Below are 12,821 nucleotides of genomic sequence, written 5' to 3' on the forward strand. Positions count from 1 at the left end.
TAACAGATGGTCAATTGCACTTATAAGTTTCAAAAATAGCTTTACAAACCATTTTCTTAAATACAACAAAAGAATGACATGTTTTTTTAATTTATGTTGGCATCATTCCAGAATTTAACTCCAACGATGGAGACACATCTCCTTTTCATACCTTTTTTAGCCATTTGATTGAATGCAATTGAATCTTCTTTGATAGAGAAACACGTGTACTCAGCTTCCTTTTCTCCACAAAGTCTAAATGTGTTTACTCCATGGAAATACAACCAAGTATCTGTCTGGCAGATGACGATGGAGGGTCTGTTCCTGCTTTTGTGTTAGTGTTTGGACAAAAGAGAGACATATGGTGCAACATTATGTCGATCAACATATATCATCTGTATCTTCTTGTACTTTATGCATAGGTTTGACTAAGGTAAGAGTGAATGCTGCACTGCTATCTGCATTGAGTCTGTTCATGCCACATCATTGGAAGCATTCCCGCCTCCCTGGTGGGAGTCTGTCCCCGGCACAGGTCTGATGGCTCACTACTGCCCCCCAGTGGTGAGCAGCAGCCCCGCGCCCACATTAGCAGGAGGTTAACAGCTCCAGATGCTTGCAGTCAGTGCGCCACGAGGGGACAGCATTGCAGATGTAGAGGTCACGGCGGGTTCAAAAAGACTACGAGATGTCAAATTATCACAGAGCTTGGCCTCGCTCCCAGTTTTTGATGAGCAGACATCAAATCAATAATCTGTTCATTAGTCTTACATGAGCAAATCTAAGAGTGAAGCGCTCCTGAAAAAAAATCAATACCTCATGTAGTTATTCATTGTGCCAGATCCCTTTCTTAATCCACAAAAGTGTTTTATGTGAATCTACTTGAGCTGTTAGAAGGAGTACCTCACAATTACGGAGGAACAAATGGGCTTTTTTATGGCCTATCAGGGTGTCATTCATTCAATTGCTTTCAAATTGAACACAACTCCAGAGCGCTGTAATTTGAGTTTTGCGAATGGCATCTCAGCTCAAATGCATTTCATCTAACAAGCCCCAAATCCTTATTTTCCTTGAAATCAAGGTCACAGCAGTGTGAGACTGCCAACAAAGTGTGAGGCTATTTCCCTCCTGCCTTCACTGCTATACAATTAGCTGCACTGCTATTCAGTTTCCCTCATTTCAGTCTTCGCAGATCAATATCACTCAGGCTGGTGGTTAAATGGCTGTGCAGCTAGAGGGGCTTTTCTATAGCTTCAAGGGAGGTATCATTCACTGTGCTAAAGGAGACACTCAGTGCCGTGGAGGGAAACGATCACATGTTCTTGGAGGAGCGATTGTGCAGCCTTTGAGGGAACAGCAGTTTGTGAAATGTGGATAATGCATTAGGGTGCCAGGTTTACTCCGTGGTTCAATTATCATCAAGGTCCTTTGTTTGCTTCAGCACAGACCGCGTACTGTTTTGTTGTGTCGCCTTTCATTTGAGGATTAATTCTTCACACTTCAGCATGCAAACAACACTTCTGATGTCATTAAAAAACATTTAATTATTAGGAATACTCATCAGCGATGGCCCTCTTGAATGTATCAGAGTTGCAATAATCATGTAGTTGGTGCTTGAAAGGATCGACGATGTGTGTGACCGGAGTCGATAGGCCAAGTTATGAACGCAAATCACCTCTGTAGCCCACGAGCTCATTGTTGGCCAACGCAGTTCCACATGAGAGCGTTTAGCGGTATCAGAGCTCTGGATGAGAGACGAGACGACTCGGAGGCTGAGCATGGTCAGATCAATGTCCCTCCTATTGAACAAAACACACAAAGTGGAGGCAAGGTAATCACACACCAAGACTGGCTTCAGTTCTGAGGGTAATTCGATGTGACATTGACTCCAAGGCTCTTTCAGGAGCGGTTATTAATGTTTCTAATCGACAGCCATAAGGCAGTGGATCACGGTCACGTAAAGGGGTCGCAGACGCGTGCCACGCCTGTAAAACGTGGATTCTTCTATTTCCTGGGTTCTGAAACAAAAGAAGAAAATCGAAAAACAAAATCTTCTGAGGGCAAAAAGCACAGTTCTGAAATAATGAATATTTAAATATTCTGCAGACTATAAAAGTGGAACTGGAATAGGCGAGTATTAAATGTGGGGATTTTTTTCTCCACTTTTTATCAGTATTTCAGATGAATCATCTCCGCCGTCTCCAGTCTACTGGACTGCTTTGTAACGTTTTATTCAGCTCAGCCACTCTTTTAAGTGGTTAAAGCAGAAGAACAAATGATGGGACTGGCCAACGCTGCAAGAAAAGACAATTCAGGACGAGGGTTTTAAAGTTGTTCCCGCAGAAGTTTCCAAATCCTAGGCAGTCATTTTTATATTTTTGTAACAGTCACTATTTAAAGCTTAACCTGTAATGATAGATAGATAGATAGATAGATAGATAGATAGATAGATAGATAGATAGATAGATAGATAGATAGATAGATATCCTTGAACATATATATATGTAAATATATATACATGTATATATATATAGAGAGAGAGAGAGAGAGAGAGAGAGAGAGAGAGAGAGAGAGAGAGAGAGAGAGAGAGAGAGAGAGAGAGAGAGAGAGAGAGAGAGAGAGAGAGAGAGAGAGAGAGAGAGAGAGAGAGAGAGAGAGAGAGAGAAAAATTGGGTAATTTTGGTCATTTTATTTTTAGATTAGAACTTTTTTTATGGGGGTGGTCGAAATGTGTCAAATAAAATAAATCCGGCATTCAATGATTCAATAATACTAACTAATAATACTAACCTGCAAATGCTGATATTTGTGTGTGAATACACTTTGATTCTTAGTTTATTTAGTTTTTAGTTTATTTTATTTGCACATAAAGAAAATATACAACCGCCAAAAATTCAGACGAACAGTATGTAGAAAAAAAGGAAACAAAAAAAAGAAATACAATGTAACAGAAAAAATGTGCAGGACGAACCAAAAAAGCCCATAAGGGCTTGTCGAGTGGTCCTTCTATAATGAAACAAACAATATCTACAGAAATATGTAAAACATAGGACAACTAAGGAGAATAAGCTAAATTACTAGAAAAACAGGAATCTGATGAGGATGTGCAGAGAAGTACTGGAAATTAGTAGTTAAGCTTTGCTAAGCTGGGTTAGCAAAAAAGTTGTGATTTGTTTTTTGAAATTATTTGTGCTCGAGCATTCTCTAATATTGAGTGGTAAGGTGTTCCAATAAAGAGGAACCTCTGAACCTAACTGAAAATTGAGAAAAAGTAGTCCTGAAAAAGGTGGGATGGAGATTGTTTGCAGACCTAGTATTAAAGTGATGAATTTGGGAATTGAATTGAAATAAAGAATGAAAACAGGTTGGAAGTAGCTTGTGGATGGATTGATAGACAAAAAGACAAATCTGAAAAATTGTCTTACAGACAAATGAGAGAGAATTGACCTAGAAGAAATATAAAACACCTAAGTTGATTGACAGGCTGTTGTAGTGAAGTGATATTGTAGAAATATGCAGAGAGGTCCTTAAATTAGGATGATGTGATTCCGTTGTTGCCTGGCAACAACTGAGCCGATGACATCACACGCCGTGCTGGCAGTGAACACAGGTGAACTCTCTCAGAAGGAAGTATGCATGGAAGCGGAGCCACAAGTTTGATGTCTGCTTCCAGAGAGTCTCCTTCACAGTAACACGTGAAGGAGTCGGATTAAAGCACCCGCTGTTAACAAGTTCTGCAGGTATGTCTTCCTTTCGTCTCGCAGGTGTGTGTGAAGTCTGGGAGCTGGGGAGAGAGGTGCTGGGGTCCAGAAGACAGTCCAGCAGCCAAAATCTTGGTGAAACAAATAGCATTTGATTCCGAACAGCCCCCATTTGTCTTTGAAGGCTCTCCAAGTTATTGTGTTTCATACACAGTGATCATCCATCGCCCCTCACTCAGAGAATAAATGATTTAAACTTCCTCACCTGTTTTACTCCTGCTCGCTTTCTCCTGCTCTCTTCTTTAACTTTCTGTATTTGGGCACGATCTTGACTCTGTTGGCATGTTTACCCATCATACCAGATGTCTAGATGGGCCATAATTACCTACAGAAATCCTTTTTAGCAGCATGACATCCGAACCATCCCTTAAAACATTAAACAGTTAAACGTTAAAGTATGATCCGTGGTGGTTAGTACTCTGATTCAGCAGTTTATTAGACGGACATGTAGCCTATTATAATCATAAAATTTGATGCTAAGGATGATGCATTCCAATTACGACAGCCTAAACAGTTACCATGGAAATGCAATCACTACATGTGCATCTAAAAAAACCAGCTGGTTGAGGGTATCATATCATATTACACATCAATGTTTAATTCACCTAACTTCAACTAGTGAATCTAAAACTGGAAATTCATTTCCAGCTTTTCCTTTTTGTGTGTGAAAGTGAGTTGAACTGAACGAACAGATGTATTTATTGATTGGTGTGCTACTTAAAGACAGTTAGTGACTGTGCATTGCTCACTGAGTGTTTACAACATTCAGCTGCACTTAACAAAGGCTCATTTAAAATGTTACATTACATTGTTTAGATTTTGTTTCGCATGAAAACCATGTAAATAAGCCTGTACTATAAAATTATTGGCTATTTATTTATTTAAAATGGGACAGTGCATATTAATGAACATTTACATGTAAATATGCCAGATTATAGCCTCAGGCTAAATTCCATCTGTAGTCCCCTGGCAGGTTGATGGTAACATGAACATAAACGAATCAGAAAAAACAAAGACAGAAACACATAATACCACAACACAACACGAAAATCAGTACAAGGAATAAGAAAAAACAAAGACAGAAACACATAATACCACAACACAACACGAAACTCAGTACAAAGAATAAAAACAGGAGACCAACGGCTATATTGTAGTTTCTTCTTGAATAAATTAATTTAAAATGCATGTGCTCTGTCATTTCAGTATATTTATTATTTTTCTTGATATAGTTAATTAGAATATATGTCAAAAAAATAAAATAAAACAGGAAAACAAAAATCTCCTGGGCTCTTAAGACCATTACCTGAATTTCCACCTCAAAAAGAAAAAACACAAACTCATGTTTTTTTTTTCCTTTTTAATTGGAGATTTTCTTCACAGCAACACATATTTGAAAGTTTCCTGCTGCATTTAATACTGAGGAATCCTTTAGAAACCACAACAAACAGCATGGCATCCATGTGAAAAACGAGAAACACATTTCACCAGGCAAGGAAACACAGGGGAGGACTGGCACCTCTTCAGCCATCAATACAGCAGAAATATACACCTCAGTCAACGCGCACCAGCAATTACGGACATGTCTGAGTCTCCATCATGCCAAGACGCACAGAGATGTCCACTGTAATGGTTCCGATATAAATGACAACTCTGGCATGCGACATTACAAAATATCAAACCTCTGCCAACACAGACGTCTGGAGGATGCATGCAAGAGAGACACAGTTAAAAAAAACGACATAAAAACACAACTTGCATTTAAAAACAGATTCTCAGGAAAAAATGGTCTTATAAGCTGTTGTCAAATGAAAAACCTCATTATGCTCCTCTGGGTTTACCTTCCTTCTCTCGATTACCTCACTCAAACAAAAGTATGAGCTCGTTTAAAAGGAAAAAGAGGAGTAAAGCGGTCCTCTACTGTCTGCCTGTCCACATATTCATTAGGGAGGATGGTTGTTCATGTGACAGCAGCAGATCGGCGTCGGAGAGCCAAAACAACACTATAGGACATGCTACTGATACCAAGGTAAACATGACAACAATATAACAGCGCTCCGTCTAATTATAGGCCTACACGGTTACTAGAGCTGTTGCATCTGTCTGCTAGATAATTGCTGTTGTCACCACGAATCAACACTTTCATTTGACATCAAAAATGCTCGTTATTAACGGTCCACTGAAATGCATTTGAGAAACAAAAAGAAAACACCCGCACATGTCAGATAGAGGAGAGGACAGCTTAGTCTTAGGCTTGACATTCTTGGCAATAATAATAACAGCACCTCTTTTTTAAAGTTTTGAAGTAAAGCAGACAGCCATTGCGGTCTGCAAGAAAACTATACTGACTGTGACAAATCCAGCGTGGAAATACAATTTTTCTGGATTTATTTATTCATTTTCTTCATCAAACAAGGAGATTTTGCAGACATGCGCTTGGCTGACGCTGAACCGTGACGCGGGGGACGGACGGGCCTGCAGTTGCAGGGGGGCTCCACTGGGGGGCAGTGTTTACGTGTCCTGGCCCGGTGCTCAGTTCCTCCTCCTGGGATGAGCAGAACAACTTACATATAGTGGCACATTCTCTGTCTGTTGCTTGCAGGGTAGGAGGAGGGGGGGGGGTCTAAAATAGAGGTCTGAGGACTGTCATTGGCCCGGTCATCAAAAGCTCCCTCCGGTTGAAGGCTCCTGCAAGGGTGAGGAGACACTGACATTCAGTGTTTAGATGTAACACAGACAGGGGCGAAAATCCCGGGGGGGACAGGGGGGACAAGTCCCCCCCATTAGTAAAGCTGTCCCCCCCCTAGAATAATTTGAGACAGAATTAATAATTTTGGAACAATGCAGTAGTATTTAGTAGTGATGCACCAAAATGAAAATATGTGGCCGAAACCGAAATCGAAAATAATAATAAACAGTAAAATCTCATTACACTTAAAACAAGAGTCATCACCAGAAAAATAACTTATTTGACAATTTTCACTTGTTTCAAGTAAATTTTCACTTGAAATAAGTAGAAAAATCTGCCAGTGGGACAAGATTTATCTTCTCATTACAAGCAAAAAAAATGTTCTACTTATTTTAAGTGAAAATCTACTTGAAACAGGTGAAAATTGTTGTTTTTTTCCAGTGATGAGTCTTGTTTTAAGTGTAATGAGATTTTTTTTTAACTAAAAATGAGACATTTTAACTAGAAATAAGACAAATATTCTTGTTAAGATTTGGGGTTTTTGCAGTGTATTATGTCAGATGTGCTGTATTATTGCCACCTTCCACCTAATACCATTGTTTTGTATTACTCCAAGAAAGGTCTTCTGCCTGTTTGCGAGATAGAGTTGAAAATGTCAAAATGCTGTATTAAAGGAAGGCTAAAACTTTTATTCCTTGTCCCCCCCTGGATTTATTCTCTAAAATGTTACTGTTTATTGTCCCCCCCAACTATGAAACGGGATTTTCGCCCCTGAACACAGACAGCTGTTGGATAACATCAGCGTGCAAACACATCAGTATTAAAAGCAGTCCCTCCTCACACGGGTAGATCGCCATCTGAGGAGAGTAAGAAACAGCTCCTGGGATCCCAAACCTATGTGGTGAATAAAAACTATAGCCCTAATTTTCCAGAACGTGCCTCTACGGAGCAGATTCGGCCACGTCCTTCTGCTTTCTAGTTGTTGAATCAGCTATTTTCAAAAGTGGTTCCCAAACAAGTGGTAAAATAATCATCATAAGATGTTACAGAAGGAGGTTTTGTCTCCAGCTGTCTTCCGTCGCTTTTCTTCTTCTAATTCACTGACTGGCGTCATTTGTTGGGGCCTGCAAGAACTGCTTAAATGACAAAATGACATAAAAGAAATGCGTTCTCACGGCTCACATTCGTCTTCAAGCAGGAATTTCCGGCTGCCGGCAGACGTGGATGTTTCTCAAAGGGCCGTAAACTAGAAAGGTCCTTAAAAGGCATTTCCTGTGCAGTCTCACAACAACTAGTGTTGTTTATTCCCGCCATCCCACGGAAAGGGAAACAAAAAAAATACGATGGAAAAATCCACTGAGTAGTCCCTTGTTATAGATAATAAACAAAACGCCACTTTTTGAGCTTGATTGCGTTCATGTGCAAGAACTTTGCAGTGTTGGTTTAAAACCAGACTCCTTTTTAATAAAAGAAATGGGGAAAGGGACATAAAGAGAAGCAAAATGGCCAGCGGCGACAGTTCCAGGCCTTGCTTGTCCCAGTATTACAGAGATATGTTGTTGAGACAGTTATTTGTTTTTACTGCAGAATTATGCATCGCTCGTGTTGCCGTGGCTGCTTTGCATAATGTGGTGAAAAGGGCTTTCCTTATGTCCGTCTGCACTCAGCAGAGCAGCACTAAAAAATAAAAAGCCCTTTAGACAACTGGATTCCACAAATAAAATATAACTGTGTAAACTGGGAAACTGCTGTGTTCTTTTTCGGCATTCATTACGGCGAGCCTGGATACATTTCCAGGACTCCGGTAGAAGATTACATCAAATACGCAGAGCGGCCTAGGGTTGTTTTTGTCAGCCTGTTTCAATTTTAGTTTGAGTCTAGTCTTTGGGTCAAGCTATCATTTTAGTTTTTATTAGTTTTAGTCACGTTCATTCTCCTTTTAGTAGTGTTAAGTTTCAGTCAACTAAAAGTCTGAGCATTTCAGTCTTATTTTAGTCAAAGTTTGTATTTAGCCAAACCCATTTTACAATTCAAACAAGGTTATCTTATTATTATATTAGTGTTACCTTATAGACTCAAGAATACATTCATTCCACATACAGAAGACTCTAATTTGAGTTTACAACATATTTATTTTTCCGCATTTCTCCCCATCTTTTTCTTTTTCGATGACACATTGGGTTTTCTTTTCCACATCTATGTAGGAAAGTGTATCCAAAGATGGTTCTTCTTCTTCTCCAGCCCCAGAGAAGATCCCCGCATTTCTCTATGTAACTTTGTTTTTAATTGTCGTGAACCTAGAGCTCTGCGTTAACGGCATCAGCCTCTAACTCTGCAGCTGCTTCTTCTGGATCTGATTCCCCGCTGCAGCGACTGGGATTGAGGACTAACGTCACCCAGAACTAAACCAGAGGAAACTACTTAAACATGGACATTAAGGATCTTTGGTAGAACATTTCGTCGCGTTTTGGTCGACAAAAATGAAGACACATTTTAGCGTAGTTTTTATTTTGTAATCTATATTTTAGGCTCGTTTTTATTCATCTACGATATTGCATTATATATTTAATTATCGTTATCGTCACATGACCAGCATTTTTGTTGCGTCTAGTCTTGTTTTCTTAGCTGATAAAGGTTTGTTGACGACGATATTTAGTCATAATTTTCGTCGACGAAAGCAACTTTACAACGGCCCAACAGACTTGGACTGCTGCGACTGAGGTGCCAAAGCCTCTGGAGGATCTTTGCTGCACGAAGCCTGAGCCCGGGTCTTATTCCTACAGCAGATATTACCCTGACATCAGTGATTCCTCTGAGGAAGAGGAAGTGATTAACTAAGGGAAACCTCACTCTGTGATATGAAAAATCAATAAAGAATACAAAAACCTGTCATCACGACAGCCAACGTTTGAATGCAGTGTAATCCAGCAGGTCTCTCACCTGGTTATAGATGCACATCAAACACCCCTTCCTCCACCGTCTCTAGGTCCTCTTCAGCAATCACTGGTGGACACAGAGAAGTGGAGGGTGCAGAGATGAGGAGCAGATTGGTTAATCGAATGGAAATGCAAAAACCTGACCATTGGCCTGGCAGTGTTGTAGCTCATGAGACGGACGGCCCACGTGATGCGAGACGGAGAGAGCTGCACTTTTGCTGAGGTCTGATGAGCAGCAGCCACCGAGCTTGCATGGTTGCTCCACATTTCTGCGGCAAACTACGCTCTAAAAATAACGTCTGCAGTTGTTTAAAGAAAGTTGAGTCACATGATGATTGGTGTGTGTGTGCGTGTGCGTGTGCGTGTGCGTGTGCGTGTGCGTGTGTGCGTGTGTACATAATATAACCAGTACTGGAGTTGAGGGGGGATGGCATCCCCCCTGAAATAAAAACGGTCCAAATCATCCCCCCCTGTAAAACTGCCATCCCTCCTTTCCATCCCTTATGTCATTTCATCAATGAATGTGGTTTTACTGCTATTTCAACGTTTAGAGTCATCACCAGAAAAACAACACCAGAAAAATAACTTATATGACAATTTTCACCTATTTCAAGTAAATTTTCACTTGAAATAAGTAGGAAAATCTGCCAGTGGGACAAGATTTATCTTCTCATTACAAGCAAAAACATCTTGTTCCACTGGCAGATTTTTCTACTTATTTCAAGTGAAAATCTACTTGAAACTGGTGCATTTTTTTTTTCAAGTGATGAGTCTTGTTTTAAGTGTAATGAGATTTTTTTTACTAAAATGAGACATTTTAACTAGAAATAAGACAAATATTCTTGTTAAGATTTTGAGTTTTTGCATTGATCCATTTTACTTATCCTGTGAAGGACAGAGTCATATTGATAAGTTCAGAAAACTGTTTTTTATTGTTGTGTTTTGATGTATTTGATGTAAGCCCAGTGGATATTTAAAGCTTACAGAAGGCTGCATTTAACTGCTGCTATGTCATTCCTGCAGTATTTCTGCAGGTGTTTTAGTCAGTCCTATTATTTGTAATATATTATATTATTTGTAATCAGCACAAATTATCTGTCCCCATATGATAAAATCCACCATCCCCCCTGATTTTATTTTACAACTCGAGTACTGAATATAACTATGTGAAACTACAGCAGAAAGTTGCCCCCCGCCCCCAAGAGATGTGACATTATCCGTAGACAACGTTACTGTATCGTTTCCTGGAACGTTTCTTCTAACTTTGCACACATCTCTGCTACTGTTTCTGATTTCTATCCTTTCATGTTTTTCACGTATTTTCCGGACTATAAGTCATGTTTTTTTTTCATAGTTTGGCTAGGGCGGGCAACTTACTCTGGAGCGACTTATGTGTGAAATTATTACCACATTATTACCGGTTTATCATTTCACATGTTATTTTCTCACTAAACCGCAAGAAGGTGAACTGCAACTGACGATGTGTCTGACATAGAAGAGGAGGCGCCGCATCTTTTACCTCCGGAGTTAGGAGAGTTGTTTAAAAGTGACACCGAGGATGAAGATTTCATTGGATTTTAGTTATTTGGAGAGACACGGATGGTTTGGTAAACTTCCTAGCATGTTATTTATGCTATAGTTATCTGAATAACTCTTAATATGTTATGTTAACATACCAGGCGCGTTCATGTAACGTAAGCTTAGCGTACAATTATTCAGCCTGTTGTTGCCTTTATACTATTTTTATTTTAAATTGCCTTTCAAGGTGACATGTCTGTTCTTGGTGTTGGATTTTATAAAATAAATTTCCCCCCAAAATGCGACTTATACTCCAGTGCGACTTGTAAATGTTTTTTCCTTCTTTCTTATGCATTTTATGGCTGGTGCGACTTGTACTCCGGAGCGACTTATAGTCGGAAAATACAGTATTCAACGAGACGAGAATGATGTCTGCTGTGTTTTCTCACCTGTGTCCTGAAGGCTGGGAGGAGTGTTGGCTGGCGGGGGGAAGCTGTAGGACCGGGCCTGCAGGGCCGGCGGCGGCTCGTGGCTGATGCTCTTCGTCCTCTTCCTGCACTCGACGGCCAGGCGGCTCCGGCAGGCCTTGTGGCAGTTGACCCCGCAGGCTGCGGCGTGCACGCGGCGGGAGAAGGACGCCGGCAGGGAGAGGTGTCGGGACAGCGGGAGAGGGCGCCGGGTTCCCAGCAGAGGGAGGGAGGACCGCCGGGACGGGAAGGGACCGGGAAACGTGCGATGGGAGGAGGTTGAGTGATGGGGAAAGAGACGGTCAGACGGGGGGAGTGCACACAGAAACACGGGGGCCAACGGGAGAGCTAGCGGCGACGGAGAAGGGCTTTGACACGAAGTGCAGGCACACGAGCACTGGCGCATGCACAGAGTCAGGCCGAGCATTCCCTCCAACAACTCTGCCAGCGGGGGGGAGTCTAAGAGGGCCGAGGTGATGGGTAATCCCGCAGGGCAGAGACGGTGACAGTGTGAATAAACACTATCACAACAGCACAGTCTTCACTTCAATAATGTTCATTTTCCACAGAGCTCATTTCTGCAAATCGGAAATCCCTCTCATTCCCACCTGTTCGTAGTAGAATAGTCAGGTAAAACTACAGAGACAGATACTCTCTTGCCCCCAGTGGTTGACTGCTTCGCCCTATAACCGAGGGATCGGCAACCGAAACTGCTCATTAGGAATGGGCGATATTTTACCGTTCACGATATACCGTCAAAAAAATTCCCCACGGTAAGAATTTGTCATCTCGCGGTAAAAACGATAAATTCCTGTTGATGATTTTTTTGTGTAAAGCTGATTTATAGTTCTGCGTTAAATCCACACACAACGTACAGGAAGGAAGGAAGGAAGGAAGGAAGGAAGGAAGGAAGGAAGGAAGGAAGGAAGGAAGGAAGGAAGGAAGGAAGGAAGGAAGGAAGGAAGGAAGGAAGGAAGGAAGGAAGGAAGGAAGGAAGGAAGGAGAGAGCAGGAGGAAAGAAGGAAGGAAGGAAGGAAGGAAGGAAGGAAGGAAGGAAGGAAGGAAGGAAGGAAAGTAAAGAAAGAAGGGAGAAAAAAGGAAGGGAAGAAGGAAGGAAGGAAGGAAAGTAAAGAAAGAAGGGAGAAAAAAGGAAGGGAAGAAGGAAGGAAGGAAGGAAAGTAAAGAAAGAAGGGAGAAAAAAGGAAGGGAAGAAGGAAGGAAGGAAGGAAAGTAAAGAAAGAAGGGAGAAAAAAGGAAGGGAAGAAGGAAGGAAGGAAGGAAATGAGCCTGAAAGAAAGAAAGAAAGAAAGAAAGAAAGAAAGAAAGAAAGAAAGAAAGAAAGAAAGAAAGAAAGAAAGAAAGAAAGAAAGAAAGAAAGAAAGAAAGAAAGAAAGAAAGAAAGAAAGAAAGAAAGAAAGAAAGAAAGAAAGAAAGAAAGAAAGAAAGAAAGAAAGAAAAAAAGGATAAATTCCCG

The 12,821-nt window shown here is 40.8% G+C and overlaps 1 protein-coding gene across 5 annotated transcripts in view; it reads right to left on the reverse strand.

Annotated features, from left to right (window-relative positions):
• Positions 1–4,983: 4,983 nt before the first annotated feature.
• The window catches only part of LOC133419935 (RAS guanyl-releasing protein 2-like), a 76,614-nt gene continuing 68,776 nt past the window's right edge, over positions 4,984–12,821 (reverse strand). For 3 of the 5 annotated variants that reach the window (XM_061709411.1, XM_061709413.1, XM_061709412.1), the window contains exons 15-17: positions 11,330–11,488; positions 9,367–9,429; positions 4,984–6,425 (exon numbers count right to left, since the gene is read on the reverse strand). In XM_061709411.1, the coding sequence (XP_061565395.1) occupies positions 9,371–9,429; positions 11,330–11,488 (218 nt within the window). In that variant the 3' untranslated portion in view covers positions 4,984–6,425; positions 9,367–9,370. The remainder of the gene's footprint in view (positions 6,426–9,366; positions 9,430–11,329; positions 11,489–12,821) is intronic. The other 2 variants (XM_061709414.1, XM_061709410.1) reach the window with 1 other exon arrangement.

Source organism: Cololabis saira, chromosome 20 (genome assembly GCF_033807715.1).
Source record: "Cololabis saira isolate AMF1-May2022 chromosome 20, fColSai1.1, whole genome shotgun sequence".
In the NCBI taxonomy this organism is placed as follows: Eukaryota; Metazoa; Chordata; class Actinopteri; order Beloniformes; family Belonidae; genus Cololabis; species Cololabis saira.